The 22,817-nt window shown below is 45.1% G+C and overlaps 1 protein-coding gene across 2 annotated transcripts; it reads right to left on the reverse strand.

Moving 5' to 3' along the window:
* Window positions 1-9,102: 9,102 nt before the first annotated feature.
* On the reverse strand, window positions 9,103-22,357 carry TTLL2 (tubulin tyrosine ligase like 2). 2 transcript variants are annotated; one of them, XM_030804063.1, is made up of 3 exons: window positions 22,222-22,357; window positions 12,164-12,313; window positions 9,103-10,889 (listed from the first exon to the last, which is right to left on the reverse strand). In XM_030804063.1, the coding sequence occupies exons 2-3, from the start codon at window positions 12,173-12,175 to the stop codon at window positions 9,312-9,314; spliced, it is 1,590 nt and encodes a 529-aa protein (XP_030659923.1). In that variant the 5' UTR covers window positions 12,176-12,313; window positions 22,222-22,357; the 3' UTR covers window positions 9,103-9,311. The 2 variants fall into 2 exon arrangements, with proteins under 2 accessions (XP_030659923.1, XP_030659919.1); XM_030804059.1 differs by having other exon boundaries at window positions 9,107-10,889; window positions 12,160-12,313; window positions 22,222-22,268.
* Window positions 22,358-22,817: the final 460 nt, after the last annotated feature.

A 22,817-nucleotide genomic window follows, 5' to 3' on the forward strand; every position in this document is an offset into this window, starting at 1 on the left:
TGCAACAGAGCAAGTCACACAAGTATTTTGTTTCCCCAGTGCCTATAAAAGTTTGGCTTATGTTATACTGTAGTCTATTAAGTGTATAATAGCATTATGTCTAAAACATGAACATACCTTAATTTAAAAATACTGCATTGTTTTAAAAAATGCTAATGATCATCTGAGCCCTCAGTAAATTATAATCGTTTTGCTGGTGGAGGGCCTTGCGTGGATGTTGATGGCTGCTGACTGATCAGGGTGGAGGTTGCTGAAGGTTGGGGTGACTGTGGCAATATCTGAAATAAGACCACAATGAAGTTTACTGCATTGATTGAATCTTCCTGTCATGAAAGGTTTCTCTGTAGCATGCGATGCTGTTTGATAGCATTTTACCCACAGTACAACTTCTTTTAAAATTGGAGTCAATCCCCTCAAACTCTACCCACTGGCTCATCAACTAAGTTTATGGAATATTCTAAATCATTTGTTGTCATATCAATAATGTTCACAGCATCTTCACCAGGAGTCAATTCTATCTCAAGAAACCCCTTTCTTTGCTCAGTCATAAGAAGCCACTCCTAATCTGTTCAAATTTTATCCTGAGATTGCAGCAATTCAGTCACATTTTTAGGCCCCACTTCTAATTCCAGCTCTTTTGTTATTTCCACCTCATCTACAGTTACTTCCTGCTGCACTGAAGGCTTGAACCCCTCAAAATCATCCGTGAAGAATGAAATCAACTTCTTCTAAACTCCTGTTAATGTTGATAGTGTTTCTCCTCCCACGAATCATGAATGTTTTTAATGGCATCTAGAAAGGTGAATCCTTTCTAGATGGTTTTTAATTGACTTTGCCCAGATCCATCAGAGGAATCATTATCTATGGCAGCTATAGCCTTTTGAGATGTATTTCTTAAATAACAAGACTTGAAAGTTGAAATTACTCCTTGATCCATGGGCTGCAGAATGGATGTGGTGTTAGCAGGCATGAAAGCAACATTCCTCTCCTTGCACATCTCCATCAGAGCCCTTGGGTGCATTGCCAATGAACAGTAATATTTTGAAAATAGTCTTTTTTTCTGAGCAGTAGGTCTCGACAGTGGGCTCAAAATATTCAGTAAACCACTCTGTAAACAGATGTGCTCCTATCCGGCTTTGTTATTCTACTTATAGAGCAAAGACAGAGTAGATTTAGCATAATTCTTTTTTTTTTTTTTTTGAGACAGAGTTTTGGTCTTATTGCCGAGGCTGGAGTGCAATGGCATGATCTTGGCTCACCACAACCTCCACCTCCCAGGTTCAAGTGATTCTCCTGTCTCAGCCTCCAGAGTAGCTGGGATTACAGGCAACCACCACCATGCCCGATGAATTTTTTGTATTTTTTTTTTTTTTTTTTTTAGTAGAGACGGGGTTTCTCCATGTTGGTCGGGCTGGTCTCAAACTCCCGGCTTCTGGTGATCCACCCACCTCAGCCTCCCAATTTAGCATAATTCTTAAGGGCCATAGGATTTTTGGAACAGTAAATGAGATTGGCTGCAATTTTAAGTCACCAGCTGCATTAGCTCTTAGCAAGAGACATCCTGTCCTTTGAAGCTTTGAAGACAGGCATTGACTTCTCCTCTCTAGCTATGGAAGTCCTAGATGGCATCTTCTTCCAACAGAAGGCTGTTTCATCTACACTGACAATCTGTGGTTTGGTGTAGCCACCTCCATCACTTACCTTAGCTAGGTCTCTGGATAACTTGCTGCAGCTTCTCCATCAGCACTTGTTGCTTCATCTTGCACTTTTATGTTATGGACATGATTTATTTCCTTAAACCTCATGAACCAACCTCTGCTACTTTCAAACTTTTCTTCTATAGCTTTCTCACTCCTCTCAGTCTTTGTGGAACTGAAGAGAGTTGGGGCCTTGCTCTGGATGAGGCTTTGGCTTGAGGGAATGTTGTGGCTGGTGTGATCTTGTATCCAGACCACTCAAACTTTCTCCATATCAGCAATAAAGCTGTTTCACTTTCTTGTCATTCATGTGTTCACTGAAGCAGCGCTTATAATTTCCTTTAAGAGGTTTTTCTTTAGATTCACAACTGGGCTAACTCCTGGGTGCAAAAGGCCTTGCTTTCAGTCTATCTCAACTTTGAACAGGCCTTCCCCACTAAGCTTAGTCATCTGTAGCTTTCGATCTAAAGTGAGAGATGTGTGTCTCTTCCTTTTACGTGAACACTTAGATGCTGTTGTAGGTTATTAACAGTGTAATGGGAATAGGGAGGCCTGAGGGGAGGGAGAGAGATGGGGGCAACTGGTCAGTGGAGCACGTGGAACACACGTGACATTTATTACGTTTTCTGTCTTACGTGGGTGCAGTTGTTGGTTCCCCAAAACAATTTCAAAGTAAAATCGAAGATCACTAGGTACAGATCACCATAATGAAAAAATTCGAAATATTACAAGAATTACCAAAATGTGACACAGAGATATGAAGTGAGCACAAGCTGTTTGAAAATGGGACCCATAGATGTGCCCCAACGGAGTTGCCACAAACTTTCAATTTCTTAAAAAAACAAAAAGGGCAGTATCTGCGAGGCACAATAGAGTAAGGTGCAATAAAACGAGGTCCACCTGTGTGTGCAAACCTCTCAAAGAGAGGCTGTAAACACAGTGGAGGAACATCATGAAAAAGCCCGTCTTGAGCACTGGGCTACAGAGGGCGCTGTTCTGTAAACAGGTCATTTCGCGCCACAAAGCAGCTCACAGCGCATCTCTGAGGTAACGCGGTCAGATTCACCTTTTCAACATGTGCCATGCCACAAACTGGGTCACTGAAAACAGCGGAAGTTTATTCTTCCCCCCGGCCCCCGGACCAGGTGGGCTGCGCCCCCAGGGAGCTGAGCGGTCCCCGTGAGGCCCCTTCGCTGCCAGCACAGTTCAGCTGTGCCGTCCCCGCGCAGCGGTGCCTGTAGCTGGTGTGCAAAGGAATCGTGGTAAGAAATGTGCACACATCGTCCAGACAGACGGCCCCGTGAGTCTCCCAACAGAAAAGACGGGGGCGAGGCGGAGTCCTGAAGGCTAGGCTTGCAGAGGCGGGAGAACCAGGCAGAAGGCCACGGGCCTGCGGGGCTCCCGACAGCGACGAGGGCGGCGCCCCCCACACGCCTGCTCTCCAGGAAGGCGAAGTCTGTCAGCGCTGCCTGCGGTGTATGGCAGCTGCGCGCTCCTTCCCTGTGGGGCAGAGCTGGCTGGAGCCACTGCCTGAAGAAACTGGGCTCTGTCCTCCGCTCCGGGGAGGGGAATGTGGCCAGTGGATGCTGAGTTCCTTCTGTTGCCTTCCGCAGCCCACAGCGAAGTCACTCTGAAGAGCATCTAGCAGGCCTGCGCTTCTGCTTCTCGTTGCCTTCTAGGCGGCTGTGACCTTGACACCCCTTTCCTCTTCTGCTTATGCCTTCGAATCCTACATTAAGGGAAATTGGGATCCTGTTTTGAAACAAAATGAGAAAGAACCACAACCTTCGACTTCAAAACACTTCCAGTCTCCTGAAGGTTTTTTAGATTCAGAGATCTCCACCCATTTCCCAGGGTCCTTGAAATATTTCCTGGAGCCGCGCCTCTCCCAGTGCTCTGGCTGGAGACAGCAGCGGGAACTGTCTTCCTCCGCGTCCTTGTGAGCACCCAGTTTGGGGTGGAAGAGTAAAAAAAAAAACAACACACCCAGGAACGCCCCACCCTGTCGTTCTCAGGGTCCCCCGGCTCCCCCGGGCTTCCTCTCTCCACCTCTGGTCTTCCTGCATTTGTTTGATGGGCACTGCCCGAGGTTTCCGGTTGCACCTGCGGGAAGGAGGAAAACGCACGTCTGTTCCATCTTCTTAGGAGGGGAAGTCTGAGGCTTTTTGAATGACCACCGTGTGGCGCCTCAATTCTCCTTCACTTTCAGCGGTTTTGTCTGCCCCACCTCAGAAAGACCATCTGTGTTCTTTCCTCCATAGCCCGGGCACCGAAGGCACATGCCGTGCATATAAATTTCCTGTCTCGTCTCAGACTCTACGTGAGCTCGTTATTACTTAAGTTTAATCTGCGCACATTTCACCCTAGGAGAGATACTGCCAGATGTGGCAGCTTTTCCTGACAGATGGCCCGAGGCCATTCTTGCCCTAAAACTTCAAATGCTCACATAAAACTATCCTTCCTAACAACACAGGTTTTCCCATTTCTGTGAGGTTGACCTTTACACCTGAAGAGTCATCGAAACCCAGCTGGTGATAAAGAAGTGAAGAATTCAAAAAAACGGAGGGAGAATGGAATCTGGTCTCTGGTTTTCAAGTGATTCCAGTTGCTTGATTTAGTCTCATTGGAATGTTTGAGCATTTGAGGAAAAAGCCCTTAACTCTATTTGCCAAACCCCATAAAGTAGGAGCTGAACTGACATTTAAAATCGGAACAGCCTTGACGGGCTTGCATTCTCACTTGTGTCCTTTAAATCTTTCCTGGAACAGAGTTGAGAGCGTATAAATGTATAAATGCATGAAAACAGGCAATGAACAAAGTGTTCATTCCAGTCTCGTGTCTAAATTCCCCGGAACATGTTTTTTCTCTTGCCTTCTCTCTGAACTCCATGCACGTCAAGTCACAGCTTTTTTTTTTTTTTTTTTTTTTTTTTTTTTTTTTTCACAGACTCTCACTCTGTCTCCCAGGCTGGAGTGCAGTGGCGCGATCTCAGCTCACTGCAACCTCCGCCTCCCAGGTTCAAGCACTTCTCCTGCATCAGCCTCTCTAGTAGCTGGGATCACAGGTGCACACCCCCACGCCTGGCTGAGGTCATAGGCTTTGTCACCTGTACCTGTAGTCTCCCTGTTCACCCAGCTACGGTTAGAGGTCACTGTCTTGACCCTGACGGTGACCCTTGCTCTTTGCAGTTGTGCCACCCACTCTGCATCCATACTTGAAGCAGCTTAATCTTGCCTCTTTCAAAATAATTTCAACCGACAGCAATTGTATGTATTTATTAGGTACAATGTGAAGTTTTGATGTATGTTTGCACTGTGGAATGATTGAATCAAGCTAAATAACGTATCCATTACTTTACAGGCATCATTTTTTCTGTGTGAAGAAAACATTGAAAGTCTATTATTTTAGCAATTTCAAAATATACACTACATTATTATTGACCATCGTCACCATGCTATGCAACAGATCACTAGAACTTCTTTCATTCCAGCACTTTGGGAGGCCGAGGCAGGCAGATCACAAGGTCAGGAGTTCAAGACCAACATGGTGAAACCCCATCTCTACTAAAATGCAAAAATTAGCTGGGCATGGTGGCACGCACCTGTAGTCCCAGCTACTCAGGAGGCTGAGGCAGGAGAATGGCTTGAACAGATGAGGTGGAAGTTGCAGTGAGCCGAGATGGCGCCACTGCACTCCAGCCTGGCGACAGAGCAAGAGTCTGCCAAAAAAAAAAAAAAATTAATTAATTAATTAATTAAAAAATAATAACACGTTTAACTTTATTTCTTCATTTTTTACTTAAAGCTTGATTATATAAAATATAAAATTTTCTCGAGAGTTCTACATCACAGGACATTAAACAGTAGAAATATCCGTTCCTTCATAGGTTCAAGTTATATAAATTTGTAAATTTATTAAATATGGAAAACTATATGATGAAATAAATGTCAAAAGGACCTAGTAGAGCAATATTGCATTGCTTATGGATTATTAGTTACTTTCAGGATCTAAACCAAGATTCTAAATATTTAGACTGCTTTCATTGTATTTTATATTTAAATATCTCCCTACCTGTACTGAGTCAAGCCACTTTACCAGAATGTCTGATTTAGGGAAGCATTTCATTTTATAGCAAAAGTTTTTCCATCTGCAGTTATCATCTGCAATGGAATTTACATTACGGTGCCGACAAAAACCTCCTGGTTCCTTTTGAACAATGTGCAATAAATTCATTATGTCAACCGCATGGTAAGTCTAACAGGTATAAAAAAATGGAACAATTACACAAAGTTCAGTAGAGTATAATATTGGTTTTTCCCATGTAAACATTAACCAGTGAAATAAAACATATCAGCTATAGCTGACTTGGTTTCAGGAAAACCACATTTGAAAATTACATTATCTTCCTCATATCATCCTCGGTCATTGACAAGATTTTGTGGGCCACCATGCTGTGAGCTGTGTGGATGTAGCAGCAAATGAATGAAGGCAGACTTCCTCGGACTGGTCATGAACTGTGGTCCCCACTCTTCCCATCTTCCAGGTACAACCAGATCTTTGCATAAATCATAGATCAAATGAACAAGAAAATTCAACAGTTGCAGAAATGTCACTAGCTGTGGTTCATCTGATCGCTGGATGGATTTTGTCCTGGATAGCTTTCTGAGACTTTTCTCTGGGTGCACTGTCCTCCTTTTTTTGGGTGCACTGTCGTCTTTTCTCTGGGTTCACTGTCATCTTTTCTCTGGGTTACCTGTCGTCCTTTCTCTGGGTGTGCTGTCTGTTCTCTGGGTGCACTGTCATCTTTTGCAGTCTTGTCACACTCAGTATCAAAGTGCCTTCCTTCAAGGACATCACCACTTTCAATATTTGCAAGGACTGTGGCCAGTTTATGAACTGAACATTTGTATAGCCAATCCTTTGGTTGTTCGAGCACATTATTTAGGTATTGTATGAGCACAGGATCAGTAGTTACAAGCAAGGTGAGTCTGTACTCTGCATTCCAGTGAAGGCTTCAGATGGGTATGTGCTATGCTGATGTAAAATGCTATTGATACCAAATGGGAAGAACTCAGCCAGGATTCCACGCTCCTGCCAGGGTGATTCTCTGCTCCCGGGAGAGCTGAATCACCTCAGCCAGGCCCACAGACTTTATTGTGTTGAGGTAACTTCTTTGATTCTACTTTGCTGAGAATTTTTATCATGAAAGGTTTTGAATTTGTCAAATCCTTTTTTTGTATGTGTATCTACCAAGATGACCAAATGATTTTTGCCCTTTGTTCTGTTAATATGGGGTACTATATTTATTAATTTGCCTATGTTGAACCATCCTCAAATCGCAGGGGAAAATCCACTTGATTCTGATCCTTTGAAGTGCTGTTGAATTCAGTTTGCTAGTATTTTATTGAGGATTTTTGCATCTATGTTCATCAGAGATATTGGCCTATAATTTTCTTTCTTGTAGTGTCCTTGTCTGGCCTTGTAAAATGAGTTGGGAAGTATTTTCTTCAGGTTTTTGGAAGAGTTGAGGAGTATTGGTATTTGTTCTTCTCTAAATATTTGGTGGAATTTAGAAGTGAAGTCATCAGGTCCTGGACTTTTCTTTAATGAGCGACTTTCTATTACGGATTCAATATCCTTACTTGTTATTGGTCTATTCAGGCTTTCCATTTCTTCATGATTAAGTCTTGGTAGGTTGTATGTGTCTAGAAGTTTATCCATTTCTCTTAGGTTATCCAATTACTTGGAATATAATTATTCACAATAGTCACCCAGAGGCTTGCAGTGGGCCTTGTTCCACAGCAGATGCTGATGGGACCCTCTCTTGGCTCTAGGCCCTCTCAGCTGTGACCCAGGAACCCTCTTAACAACACAGGGGCCTGCTGGGAGACTCGCCGGTCTAGGCCACCAGGATAGGGTTGCTGGCCTCCGTCCCATTGCAGAGCCTGAACAAGCCCTGAATGCTGACTCCAGCCCCATTCTACTGTCACCCAGGAGAAGTTCCAGTCACATAGGGAACTGCTGGAGTCTCACCCACCATGCCCCTGGATGGAGCTTAATGAACTTGGACCCTTGCAGATCCTGACACAGCCCTGGGGCTCGGGTCTAGCCCTTCTTACCAGGCTATGATCTGGGAGAGTTCTGCCCAGCCGGGGTCCTGCCAGGAGACACACCATTCCGTCCCCAGAGTAGGCTTGCCAACCTCTGTCCTACGACAGATCTTCAAAGGGCCCTGGACCTCGGTCCTGGCCCATCTTGCCTGCAGACTGAGAGTGGTTCTGTCCATCTGGGGACCCTGGAGGCATGCGTCCAGCAGTGCCCCTGAAGGCTGACTTCTGACCTTGGTCCACGGTGGGTCTTCTCAACTGGCTCCAGCTCTTCTCAGCTATGACCTGTGACCAGGCCTGCCCACCCAGGAACCCGCTGGGAGATATGCCTGTCTGCACTTCCCCATCCCTACCTTTTCTTTTTAATAAAAAAAAATTTTCTTTTTTTTAAGTGAGAAGAGTCTTGTTATGTTGCCCAGGCTGGTCTTAAACACCTGGGCTCAAGAGATCTTCCCACCTTGTCCTCCCAAAATGCTGGGATTGAAGACATGAGCCACCATGGCCAGCTTTTAACTTTTTTATTGTGGTAAAACACACATAACATAAAATGTATCATGAGTGATATTTAGTGAATTCCCCGTGCTGTGCAACCATCACCTCTATATAGTTCCAGAACATTTCTGTCACCCCAAAGGGAAGCCCTCTACCCATCAGCAGGCACTCCTCATTACCCTTCCCCTAAGCCACCAATCTGTTTTTGATGGATTTGCCAACTCTGACATTCCATATCAATGGAGTCATACAACATGTGGCCTTTTGTGTCTGACTACTGTCACTAGAATAATGTTTTCCAGTAACCTACTGGAATTTTTATGTCTTAGGACTGCAGATGCTTTTTATGTGGCAGGAATGACAGCATACTTTGATCTGGGAGGCCATGACCTCGCATGCTGTGATGGTAACCAAACGGTGACAAGGCCAAGGAGCCGCTATTTAAATAGTGGATGCCCCCACAGGGAGCTCTTTGGTACAAAGTCTGATTTCAAGCCCAGGATTTGTAAACAACAGAGTCATTAGGGCTTTCAGTGATTTATCTCACTCTGAATGATTATCTGATCTTTAAGTTAACAAAATAATTTTCACAAATAAATGGTTGATTTAAAAAAAAACACAGAAAGTTAACTCCTGGCTTCTTTTCTACTGTTTTCACCTAATAAAATCCTTTAAAAATATTAGAATAATCTTTTTCTCCTGTTTAAATACATACATAGCATAATTGCAGTGTAGCGTATTCAATTACCGGTAGGAGGCTGTGTGGTATTTGCAGAATTCTTTCAAGACACCTGAGCAAGTAAACATGGGATGTAATGTAGTTTAATCACCACTGGAACATATTATGCTTTGTCAGAGCTGTTACATTTATACATATGGCCACATCTTCAGTCCCAGTGTCGTAGTTAACATGCTGGTGGCACAGGTAGGGACTTGAACTATTGCTTTCTCTAGGAGAGGAATCCTTGGTTTGTAAAAATCTGTGTCACTTTTTCTTAATTTGATTTTTTACCACTTAGGAATGTTGATTATTCATTAGTTTCTGGAGCTCTTGGATTATTCTTTTGACATTTAATCCATTCCTGGAAGCTCCGAGAGTCGCTTCATTGAAAGGAAAAACAAGAACAAAGTTGCCTGCTTGGGGATCTGGAGCTTTGCCGTGGTCTGAGAGGACACGTGGGGAGGTCTTCTTCTTGCAGGAGTGCGACTGGAAGAGGGACGCGTAGGGCATGAGTGTCTTGTGAGGTGTGTGCCTGCTCTGTAACTTGGGCTTGCTTTGTGGCATCTCCCTTGTTGACAGATGAAAATCCTGCCCACTTATCTCTCCTTCCAGCTGGGAGGCAGGTGCAGCTTCAGGACGCACACTCACAGCTTTCTCCACCACAGAGTCATCCTCGTTGTACATTCTGCTTGTGAATGAAAGAGAATCATAAGGAAGACAGTCATGAGCATCAAGCCCACCTCTGTCCCTTTTTGTAGCGTCGATGTTGGAATTTCCATGTGTGGCATTACTGGCTTCTCTCCCCTCATTTCTTAGACCATTTAAGTAAATCAGGTCAATAATATCATGGACAAGTTTTCTCTTCACCAACACATCTGTTGAACAATCCAAGGTCAAGGCTGGGCTGTAGTTGACCTCTAAAAGCCATGGTTTCAGGTTGTCATCAATCAAAATATCAAACCCAAAGAGCTCAAAGCAATTGGCAGCAAAGGGGACGGATGGTGCAATCGCGAGAATGGTGAGAATAACCATGTGGTGGATTTTCTTCCACAAAAGCAGATCGTCCACATCCCAGCTACGAAGGTAGGAAAAAAATCTGCTGAGCGTCCACTTACAACCATGACCAATCACCTCTTTGATCTTTTCATAAGAGGCCCCGGATTTATTGATGCTGCTGTTGGTCAAATGGGCGTAATTGTTTTGCAAGTTACTGAGGTCAAACTTTTCCGTGGCAAAGCGAACCAACCCTTCCTGATAAACATAAATGGTCAAAGGCTTAAAGCCGGTAACACAAACATAGATGCGGAGATCACATTTATATCTGCCAATAAGTAAAGGATTGGAGATATATTTCTGCACTATGTACATATCATCAAAGATGAAGTCTTTAAAGTCACTGAAAATTAGTATCCCCCTCCCACGAGATAAGTCGGCAGGCTTGCAAATCCAATAGCTACGCTTGGTGCCCAGCATCTGCCTCTCCTGAAAGTATTCAGCCACGAACTTGGTGTAGTCGTTGGGCATGACGAACGTCAGGGGGATGAACTGGTACAGGGAAGTGCCGTACATCCTCCTCATGTGCTTCAGGTGTTTGGCCAAACAGTCTTTCCTGGTAAGCTTGGTGGTTCCGGGGTGGTGATTTAGCTGCTGCCACGGTTTAACGTTGATGTGTTCGGCCATTCGGAAAGAGGACGTCCTCCAATACAGGTTCCAGTCCTCCGTGTTCTGCTCCTGCTTATCAAACTTATTCCACCCCCGCTCCAGGAGGACGCTTTGCACCACAGCCGGGGTGGTCTCGTCAACGCGAAAAATCAGCGGCTTCAAGAGGGCCCCTGAAGGTTCATCTTCCGCCATCAAATGAGGTTTTCTTTTCTAAAAATGGGTCATTGAGAAAGGTTAGGAGAGTGGTCAAGACTATAACCTAGTAGATTTTTCTGATGAAAGCATGCACCTGGTGCTGCCAGCTGTCCTGCCTGTCCACCCTCCCACTGTGCAGTCTCACCGGACACCCACATCTCTTCACCAATGCACCCATCTCTGCTCCCTTTATTAGAATAAATCCATCTTGTCCTGGGAACCCCTTTACTCTTTCTTCAGATTTTACCCTGCTATTGCATCTTGTTAGTAACATGTTAAAAATGTTTGCAAATACTCCATCATAGTTTTGAGGGCTGAGTCCCTGCAGACCCATATCTGCGACACATCCTGTTGGCCTAAAAAGTGAGCATGATTAAGAACAAAACACGAATGTCAACTTTCATTTAGTTAAACGAATTCAAGTATGTTACAGGAGGTGTGAAACAATGATGTCATAAAATTAGTAAGAGTTCTATTGGCTTGAGAAATTTAAGAAGGCCAGGCACCTACCATAGTTCCCCATGCACCCACTCGACCCGTCAGGCCCACTGGAGGGGTTTCGGTGCATAGAGGCTTGGGTCACTGAAATAAGTGGTTATTAGTGAGAGAGAGAGTCGGAAAGAACAACTTAAGTTTTTAAAACCTATTCAGTACAAATAATAATGTGGAGATTTTGCCGCACATTTTAAAAGATATAAGGCGGATTTGAAATATTCTTTTGAACTTCGAAGAAGGAAAGCAGAATAATTCTTAAGAAGATCATAACTGATGATGAAGTGTGATGTTTCATTAAGATCTAAAGAAAAGGTAAAAATGTCAAAGACTTGGTAAAAATGTACATATTTCAAAGTCCTGAGACAACGTGCTCATCAAAATTTTCAAGTTAAGGCAATTTCGATGTGTATTGTTCATGCAAAGTTGATCACATAATGATATAAATAACTTACTTGGTGGAAATTCTATAGTGTTTGAAAATTTCTGATTGATATAAAAGAAGTAAATTTTGACAGATGCTGTAATTTCAGTGAAGGTTTTACATGAAAGGAAGGAGGGAGGGAGGGAAGGAAAGTGTAGAAAAAGAGGAAGGAGGGAGGGTAGGAAGGAGGGAGGAAAGGAAGAAGAGAAGGAAGGGGGAAGAACAGGAAGGAGGAAGGGAAGGAAGGAGAGAAGGAGGAAAGAAAAAGAAGAAGGAAGAGGGGAGGGAGGGGAAAAAAGAAGGAGGAAAGGAGGAAGGAAGGAAGGAACAAACGAACGAACGAACGAACGAACTACCTGGCTTGCCCACCCACCTTTTTCTCCATGTTGGGAGGCCTCGCCAGGGAGCGATGGAGACACCTGCTTCCTGTAGCCTTGCTCCCAGGCCTGCAGGTGGCTGCTCAGTGTGGTTTGCCTCAGATGGAATATTAAGGGTACAGGCTGGGGTGGTGGTTCTCAAAGATCTGTGAACAAAGCAGCATCAACAGTGAACACACAGCATCTCCAGTGTTGCTGTTGCATTGACAAGGAACATACAGAATTGATCAATCCATCATGGTTATTAAAATTCAGTTGTCCTAGTTTACAATAATGCTTTCAAACTCTGTTCCATGCTATTAACAAGTGTTTCAAGCAGAGTGTGTATGTGTGTGTGTGTGACTATGTTGTGCCTGTTGAGTGTGTTTGTTTCTGTGTTGTCTGTGCATGTTGTGTGTATTGTGTGTTTTGTGTGCATGTTGTGTGTATTGTGTGTCACATGTGGTATGTGTTGTCTGTATGTTGTGTTGTGTGAGTGTATTGTGTGTTGCATATGGCATGCATGTGTGTCATGTGTGTTGTGTTGCATCTAGCATGTATGTGTGCTGTGTTGTGTATGTTGTATGAGTTGTGTGTGTTGCTTGTGTTGTGTGTACATTGTGTGTGTTGTGTGTTGCATGTGGTATGCATGAGTTGTGTGTCGTATGTGCTGTGTGTATTGTGTATTGTGTTGTATGTATCGTGTGTGTCATGTGTTGCATGTGGTGTGTGTTTTGTTTGTGCTGTTTGTTGTATGTTTTATGTTGTGTATGAGTGTGTGTTGTATTGCATGTGGTGTGTTGTATGTGCTGTGTGTGTATATGTGAATGTGTATTGTGTGTCATATGTGGTATGTATGTGTTGTGTGTTTCATGTGTTGTGTGTTGTATGTGCTGTGTATGTTGTGTGTGTCGTGTCTATGCTGCGTATATTGTGTGTATATTTTGTGTTGTGTGTGTGGTGCGTTGCGTGTCTGTGTGTTGTGTGTATGTTGTGTGTGTTATCTGTGTGTATGTTTTGTGTGTGTGCTGTGTGTGTGTGTGCATGTGTGTGAAGGAGGAAATCCAGAGTGGAATAACCATGGATACTGGATTAAACAAAGTTAAAAATGCTTCTTTTCTATCGCCAAGAAATACGCTGTTTTCCAGACTTATCTGATCACAGCTCCCTCTTGAATCTTGTAGAAGCTCAGTCGCCATTTCACAAACCAGTGTGGGGACACTGCGCCAGACTGCAGACTGAATGTTGTCCAGTCTCTGGCACCCCCACCTTTTCCCCGCCTTGAGAATGTTGCATCAGAGGCTCTAGAAGGTTGGCGCGCCCTCGCCTGAGCCCTGCTTCCCCTGGAATAGGCTTTTAGGGCCTGGCCTGGCTCCTCCAGGCTCCACGGTGCCTGGTCAGCCAGTGCCGTCTGAGACAGGGCAGGTCTGCAAACCTCAGTTCCTTCTCCCCACAGCAGCAAAAGGAGTGGCCGGCCCTCCCTGGAGCAGTCCACGAGGCTTTGCCCCTTCCCAGGGCTGCCCAGGCAAGCCATACCGGGTTGGGGACCCCATTTCAACTACGCATCTGCCTTCCCACTGGGGAATGTCCTCCAGAGAGCAATGCATACTCAAGAGCTTTTTCTTCCCAAAGTCCTTTTGGAACTAGCTCAGACATCTTGTATCCTGCCTTTCTCAGACTTGATGCTGACCACAGCCAGCGGTTGGTTTGATTGTGTGTGGAAAGCAGGTGCAGTTTGTTAAAGTCGGCTGGGACACGTCTGCAGCCCCTGGCATGGGAGGGAGAGCCAGCACTTTGTCTTGTGGCCGTGAAGAGGGCCAGGGTGTGGGCTGGGGTGTGGGTGAGGGTGTGGCCTGCTTGGCCATCATCCCAGGGCGGGGGACAGAGGTGGGGAGGAGCCCCCCAAGGCCCACACAGAGGGGAGGAAATGCTTCTTTTCAGTTAAATGGCTCCACCTCCCACTTCTGAAGGAAGCAAATGCTGTTTTTAAAGCTGACTGAGGATGTTCCGTCACCCTAGCTGTGGTGGTGGAGTTTGCCTGTGGGGTAGAGACTGCCCGTTTGGAACAAACAAGACCACGTCCTCTTCAGTGCAATTTTTAGCTCTGCACGGGTGAGGCCGAGCCTCTGTTCTGGAACAGGACAGCCGAGCCAATGAGCAAAACCACTGTCTGGTCTCGGAGGGACTCTGGTCCCTATGGTAACAGGGCAGTTCTCCCTGCAGATTTTCTTCCTTGATCTGTGCTGAGGGGAACAAAGACCCCGTCACTGAGAAGGAGGATGGGGATGAGCAGTGCCACCCACGACCCATGGCAGGGAATTGATTTAATTATATATTTATATGCTTAATTTATTTTCTAAATAGTATATTATTAATACCTAATACAAATTAGTATACAACAATAATATCTTATCTAATATGCTAAATAAATATAGAACACAGTGATAATACCTAATTAGTTATATTAATATTATATCATAATCGTATATTATTATTTCTTCTTTCAGTGAAGGAGGCTGGCTGGTGAGGGTGTGGAGAAAAGGGGACTCTTATACCCTGTTGGTGGGAATGGAAACCAGTACAGCCACTGTGGAGAGCAGCGTGGAGGCTCCTCATAAAATTACAAGCAGAACCCCCCACGATCCTGCAGCCCCCCCACACTGGGCATCTGTGGGAAGGAAAGGAAACAGTTCATCCAAGAGGCAACCACACCCCGTGTTTACTGCAGCACAGTCACAATAGCCAAGATCCGGAATCTACCCAGGGGTCCATTCAGGGACGGATGGATACAGGAAATGTGGTATCTACTCTATCAAATTGAATTTAGCCTAACATTGCCTCCTTATAAGTTGGGTCTAAAGGTTTCTTCATACACAGGGAGCTGTCAGCTAATGGGAGGGTAAAGAGACTGTAACTTACTGTTGTACTAGTCACCAAGTAGTGGTTAGTACACTACTAATCAGCCAATCACAGGCAGCCAGCTGCTGAAACCGTGTTCAAAGAAGGCAAACCCCGTGCTGTAACAAACAGGAGGTTCTGTACTTCACTTCCGTTTTCCACGCCTCACTTTCCTTTTTCCTCCATGAATTCTCACCCACCCGGACACACTGTGTGGTCTTTGAACCTGTTCTGGTTTGGTGACGGCCAAATTCGTGAAGAGTTCCTTCTTAGTTAAACTCTGTTACATTTAATTTATCTAAGGTTTTTCTTTTAACAATGGAATACTATTGTTAAAAGAAAAACTGCAGCCAAATTAAATTTAAAGGAGTTTAGTTGAGCAATGAAAGATTCACGAATCGTGCAGCCCCCAGAATCGCAGCAGACTCGGAGAGACTCCAGGGGTGCCTCGTCGTCAGAACGAAGTCAGAGACATCAAGAGTAAAGCGGCGTATAGAAATCGGGAGTGAGGTACAGAAACAGCTGGATTGGTTACAGGTTGCTGTTTGCCTGATTTGAACACGGTTTGGACACTCAGCAGTGTATGAGTGGTTGAAGTACGGCTGCTGGGATTGGCCAGGACTCAGCGATTGTTACAGGTGCGTACTCCTAAGTTGGGGTTTCAATCTTGTCTACCTATTAAGTTGGGTTACGGTTCATCCACAAGGACTCAAATATAGAAGTACGGAGCCCGTCTCTCAGGCCATATTTACTTCACTTTAACACTATTCAGCCACAAAACAGAATGAAATCCTGTCATTCATGCCATCATGGATGGAACTGGAGAACATTATGTAAAGTGAAATAAGCCGAGAACAGAAAGTTAAACACCGAATGTTCTTACTCATAGGTGGAAGCTAAAAAAACAGTGGATCTAATTGAAGTGAAAAGTACAACAGAGGATTCTAGAGGCTAGGAAGGTTAGGAGGAGGGGGCGTAAGGAGACATTTGTCAAAGCACACAAAGTCACATCCACACAGGAGGAAGAAGTCCTAGTGTTCTATGCCACTGCAGAGGGACCAGGGTTAACAGTAGTGTAATATATAATAGTTTCAAATAGCTGGAAGGAGGATATTGAACATCCTCACCACAGGAAATGATAAATATTTGAGACAATAGATAGGCTAATTACTCTGATTAGATCGCTATACATTATACATAACAAAACTTCACTAGGTACCGGATGAATATATACAATTAATATTTTTCAGTTGATAAAATAAAATAATGAAAATAAAGAGAAAATGATACTCATTTGTACAGAATAGCTCTTAGAAAGCGAACTTGTGCAGGAACAGGAAGGGCACTGGTGTACCACAACCTCACCCTGTGTTCTCCCAGCACACCCTGGGAGCGACTGGGTCCGGCTGGACAAGGAGCTGAGCTGCGCAGGCTTGCCTAGTCAGGCGCTGTCAAGCTCGTGCTGCAGTGTTGCGCACTGCAGAAGGGATCATGGGAATGCCCACGCTGCCGTCCTGGGTCTCTGGCTGAGCCTCTGTCCCAAATGCTCTCCCTCACTGCCCTTTTTGGTCCTGGGGCCTGTGTGATTTGGGAAATGTCCATTGGCTGCCTTGCTGGCTGAAATACGAGGCCACGGGTGTCCTTTTAATCTGTGTTCCTGGACAGGGTGCCCTCATGTTTGTGGAATAAATGAATGAACCAACTCACCAAAGTGCAGGGAGGGAAGGGCACAGGGGTCTAGATCTTTTCCTTTACATTAATGGAATAAAACATTTTGTGTATTGTTTTCTTTCTTTTTTTTTTTTTTTTTTGTTGTTGTTGTGAGATGGATTTTTGCTCTTGTCCCCCAGGCTGGAGTGCAATGGCACACTTGGCTCACTGCAACCTCTGCCTCCCTGGTTCAAGCGATTCTCCTGCCTCAGCCTCTCAAGTAGCTGGGATTACAGGTGGGCACCACCATGCGTGGATAATTTGTTTTGTATTTTTAGTAGAGACGGGGTTTCACCATGTCGGTCAGGCTGGTCTCAAACCCCTGATCTCAGGTGATCCACCTGCCTCAGCCTCCCAAAGTCCTGGGACTATAGGAATGAGCCACCGCACCTGGCCAGTACATTGTTTTTATTTCAACCATTGAAAAACTATACTGAGTACAAGTAATACAGACACACAATTCCCATTCCATTGCTCATATCTGCCTAAATTTTTTCCTCCATTTTTATAACATCTGTTTTCTAGGTCGGAAGCCAGGAGATTTATGGCTAACTTAACCCTCTTGGCTTTGAACCCAAAATTCAGTGCGATATCTACTATCAATGAAAGCAAACATCACAAAACCTGACATTTTACCAAAGAGAGTGAGTGCTACAATTTTGCTCTCAGTGCTTAAATCAGTGTGTGTGTGAGTGCACACGTGCGTGTATGACATCTGAGTGTATATTTATATATATACATGGAAACATTTATATAATATAAAATACACTTTTGAATATTTGGACTTCTAGCCTATAATACATCTGATGTGCTGGTGGGGAATTGGTGAGATGGTGCTGGGACCAGACAAGAACGACTACTAGTGTAATAAAATTCACGAAAGATACAAATAACACATAAAACCACAGTGGTCTGGGGCACTTGATTGCAGAGGCTGGTTCCTGGCTAGGCCCTGAAGGCATCCATTTATATTTGCCAAAGCTTATAATCAATAATTAATTATCTAGAGAAGAATAAATTATGTTTACAGTACTCAGATTTAAAAGGCAAAGGGACGTGTAATATGATACAAATGTACTATACAAATATACAAATATATTACAACAAAAATATAATGTGAATTTATGAATTATGTAACAGTATTTGCCACTTACTTGGGGCAGAAGCTGGGACACCTGTCAATTTAACAAACCCAGTTTTAACCCTGAGCACAGACAGAACAGCCCAACTAAAACAGCTCTCTGGGCCTGCAAGCTTTATCTGAAAAGAAGTCATTCAACATAATCTCAAAATGTCGAAAAACTGTATTTGGGTTTTCAGGGCCTCAGTGAGGGTTTTCAGCCTCACTGGGCAGTCACACGGTTGAGTCATGGTTGTCTCTGAAGTAGGTAAAAGTGTGATTTTGCTAATAATATGTCAACTACCAAGGAACTTTCTGATTATATCAGCAACGTCGTGATCTCCACCTTGCACTGCCAAAAGCTTCCTGAGGTGGGAGCCTGTGTTTCAGGTGCGGTCCCTGGGAGGGGTTCTGTGAGCAGGTCCTTAACAAGGTTGGGGGCCACAGAGAGAGGGTTGGGCCCTTTGAACTGCAGACACTGAAAGTGCTCTTTTGTCAATGACACCTGGTATATAAAGAGTCCCTGACTGGGCAGCATCCCAGGAGAGTACAGTCAGACCTCCACATGGAAGCTTCCAGAAGGAAACTAGAGCACATCTGAGCTATTCCCCCAACCAGTGTTCAGGAAGGGAGGTGGGAGTACACATCCAGACAGTGCAGGCCCTTGTGCCTGTTTCCATAGGTAGGGAAGGCCCTGCCCAGAATCTCGCTGTCACTGGTGAAGCACTCAGTACCGAAGATGTAACCTCTGAGATCCTGGAGATTAAACAGAGTCATTGCCACATCACAGCCTACAAGAGCAGGCAATGGAGGTGGATGTCCTCTTTGTGTATGTCAGACTCCGTTACTATGAAATGCCACCTGCTGAAAAATTCAAAGGTCAGAATCCTCATCTGGAAGGAAAATTCCACCCACCACTCAGTACTGAGCCACCATTTAACCCAAGTGCATATGCACCTAGAACAAGGAAACACACACGGCATCTTCCACCATGCAGCCCACAGACAGACACTTTGAAGCCGGCACAGCTCTTCCCTCTTCAAGAGCTAGAACACCAGTCAATGTCATCAGGGCACAGACAGCATTCCAATGACCAGGAGTGACCCAATTTCTCAGGAGCCACAGCCTCCTGGCGTAGGAAAGGGGAAGAGCCCCCTTTTTCCATACCTTGATGATATTCCTGGGTGTATGGGGTCCAATGGCAAGGAAGTCAGCCAAAAATAATGTATTCCATCACTGCGGGAATCCTGATCTGTAGTTGAGGGCCCACTGGTTTGCCCGGAAGACTGAGGGAAAACAGGTTGCGGTAGGAGAGAGCGGCTCCCAGGGACGGCAGCCTCCTTAGCTAACAGCTCCTAGTTTTGGTACTTTCTTCTATCCAAGACAGGCTCTGCAAAAATAACTAAGAGTCTTTCTCTTCACATTTTATCTTTTCGGCACATTCACTGCTTAAAGGACAGACAGCCCCAGAGCAACTTTCCATTTGACCCGGGATCCAGCTGAAGTGTTAAACCACGTGCTTCAACACCAGGAATTTCAGGTGTCACTGAACTGAAATGAGGAGAAAATATTTTGGGGTCAAGGAGAGGGGCCCTTCTTAAGTGACCTTGACACCAGATGCTGTAAAAGGAGTTTTCACCAACGTAGAGAACCAAAGAAAACATCCGCCAATGAATAGGCAATGCTGCTCTTTGCCTCTTTCACGTGCAAGAGATAGAAAGAAAACTGTACATTTTTGTATAAAAAGACCTATACTTTTAGGATTTCAGAGGTTAATTACAAAAGCATTTCCCTGCTTTACTTGGAATTCCTGGAGATTCGCCATACATAACCTGTATGTTTCCGTTTCTCTTGTGCAAAATATGGTTTCCTTCATTTTTTAACTATTAATATCCACCCCTCTAGCCAAGCCGTAAATATGTAAAAACCTATATGCCATCTTGGTGTGAATGTAAAATTCATACACACAGCTGTTGTTCCACACGGCTTAGCACAGTGAGTTCCGAATTTAGGAGTGAGTTGTTCTAAAAGGAAAATAAATCTCAAGACCACAAACCCACTAAGCCAAAGGGAAAAGTCAAGCTGGGAACTGCATCAGGCAAACCTGCCTCCCATTTTACTCCTAAATAAGATGGCCGCAAAGATGAAAAAGCTACATAGAGACCTCCCTCACAAGGAAATTCCTGGTGGCCTCCAAGATCTTTACCCAAGACCGGTTCTGCTGAATTTCACCCTGACAATGTAAGATGGTAATTCATCTTCACAGGCATGGGAAAAAGGACAGAACTCAAAGTCATCCCTCCACTTACCTGAGGCAAATGCATAGCTGATGGCATCCTCTGTCCTATGTTTATTTTATCTTATATAAAAATGAAGTTTCACTAAGCAAGACGAATGCTAAGCGACTGTTCCTCTACCCCCGCCCCCCCTCCCCCCACTTATAAAATGTGTATTCAGTGAATGCTGACCAAAGATTAAAAAATTGCAACTGCTTCCCTCTTAGGGACCCTCCTTTTTTTTTTCTTCCTCTTTCCCCCAATACCCACTCTTTTCCCTTTACTTATTAAGGTCCCCAGACCCTCTTTGGGGGAAAAAGCATAAGCCACAGCCTTTTCCTGTGGTTCTGTGTTCTTTTTCCTGGGTGCGTCCTTAACTTTGGCACATAAACTTCTTAAATGATTGAGACTTGCGTTGGTCATTTTCTTTGATTTACATTGTCTACCAGAGGTGTCCAGTCTTTTGGCTTCCCTGGGCCACATTGGAAGAAGAAGAATTGTCTTGGGCCACACATAAAATACACTAACACTAACGACAGCTGATGAGCTAAAAACAAAATAAAAAAACACTCATGATGTTTGAAGGAAGTTTACGTATTTGTGTTGGGTCACATTCAAAGCTCTCCTGGGTTGCATGAGACCCGAGGGCTTCAGGTAGGACAAGCTTGGTGTAGACATAGAAAACATCCCACCTTTATTGGGTAGGAATGCACAGTAGTTGCAGGCCTTGTGCATGATTGTTCTAGGTCATTGAAGACATTTGTGGAGATCAGTCGCCCTCAAGCACTTGGCCTGTAAATGGTCAACATTCTGCTGGTCACCTTTCCTGAAGCATAGCTGATAGCTGTGGCTGATAGTTTATATGGAATGTAGAATGCTTCTCACCCCAATTATGAGACAGTCCCGTTTTTTGAGTTGACCAACTTAAAAAAAACTTCCTACATAAATGTTCTCTTGAATAAAAATTTGTATGGCTTGAAACACAGAATAATTATTTTATTATCAAACCAGAGATCATGCACTATTTTTTCTGTTAATTATCAGGAAAGTTCTGTTTTCTCAAGAAAGTTCTAAGGTCCTGGAGGTCAAAGATCACGTCCCATGTGTACTTTGGGCTCAGCCCCGAGACACCCAGAGTAGCCTCATTTCCAACAAACCCAGGGTAGACGGAGCTGCTTGAAACGCAAACGCCGTCACTAGCCCAAGTTGGGAGAGCTGACTTTGCCTCTCTGAAGACTGGAGATGGGCAGGTGTGATCTCTTTCCTCATCGTGACCTCTGCCTGCGGTGTGGAGGCCACAGGCCGGCACGCACTCACGGCCTTGCACCCGTCCTTGGCCGCTGTTCGGCCTGTCACAGCCCACTTCCTGCTCGTGTGTGACGACAGGAGCCCCGGGCTTCGGCCCACCTTCCTCAGCCTCAAATGCCCCGAGAGCCCCTGAGTTTCTGCCGATGGAAGCCCACCTCTCTCAGGAAGCCCAGCATGAATGCCCACTCCTTCTCGAAGCCCTTCCTTTCTACCCTGGGGGGATTTTCTTCTCCCCCTGTGGGGTCCATACCACTTCACACTTACCCTATGGAAGCAATTACGCTCGGCCCTAAATTACAGCCATGTGTGTTTCCTAGATGATCCCGTTCAGTCTCATAACCCTAGCATCTGTCACAGTTCCCGGAACACAGCGGCCATTCAATTGGCTTTGGTTGAATTCAGTTGAATTTCCTGTACCCACTATAGGATGCAGTTAATTTACACTCCCCTCCTTTGGTAACTTTAGTCTCAGAATCGGGTCTACTTCATGCACTCTTATATAATGGGCACCTCAGCAGGCAGGAGGCACTGCGTGCACCATAGGAAGTTTTTAGATTGAAAAGTACCTGACTTCCTACAACCCTGGACTGCTTTTCCTTTGCAGGAGTATGAAGGGCTGACTACCAATTGCCCCCGGGGGTCCCAGTGCACACTTGCTGCTCCTAGTGACCCCGGCCCCTGTGCTCTCAGGAACGGGCTGGTCCTGGGACGGAGGCGTGCTCGGGGCCATCCTCCTATCCTGCATGTCACCTCCTATGCTTACCCCAGTGCCTGGCTTGGTGTAGAGGAACACAGGTCCGGCCTTCTCATCGGGCGCTGGTTCCGAGGGTGGCTTCTGTAGGCCTCTGTGCAGCAGCAGCAGCGCCCAGCTGAAATGAGCGGAGGCTGGAGGGAGCGCTGGTTGCTGATGATGTAGGGCCTGCTCTCCTCACAAAGGGGAGGCCAGTCATGGACTCAGGGCGGGGTCCAGAGTGTCAGGACCCCTTAGGGACACGGACCCAGGCTTCATCACACCTTCCTTCCTCCAAGCTTCAGAGTTTTCTCTCTGCCCCAGTGGGCCTCCTACCAGTCCCCATGCCTGAGGCCTCAGAGGAGGCCAGCACACAGGGGGCAGGCCTGTTGGGCTGCCTGGAAGGGTGGCATCTGTTCTTGCCAGGTTCTCTTGTTGCTTCACCTGCATGGGATCTTAAAATATTTAATGTGGGCCGGGCGTGGTGGCTCATGCCTGTAATCCTGGCACTTTGTGAGGCCGAGGCAGGCAGATTACAAGGTCAGGAGATGGAGATAATCGAGTTGAAATCCCGTCTCTACTAAAAAAATACAAAAATTAGTTGGTCGTGGTGGCGGTGCCTGTAATCC

The sequence above is a fragment of the Nomascus leucogenys genome, chromosome 3 (genome assembly GCF_006542625.1).
Source record: "Nomascus leucogenys isolate Asia chromosome 3, Asia_NLE_v1, whole genome shotgun sequence".
Classification (NCBI taxonomy): Eukaryota; Metazoa; Chordata; class Mammalia; order Primates; family Hylobatidae; genus Nomascus; species Nomascus leucogenys.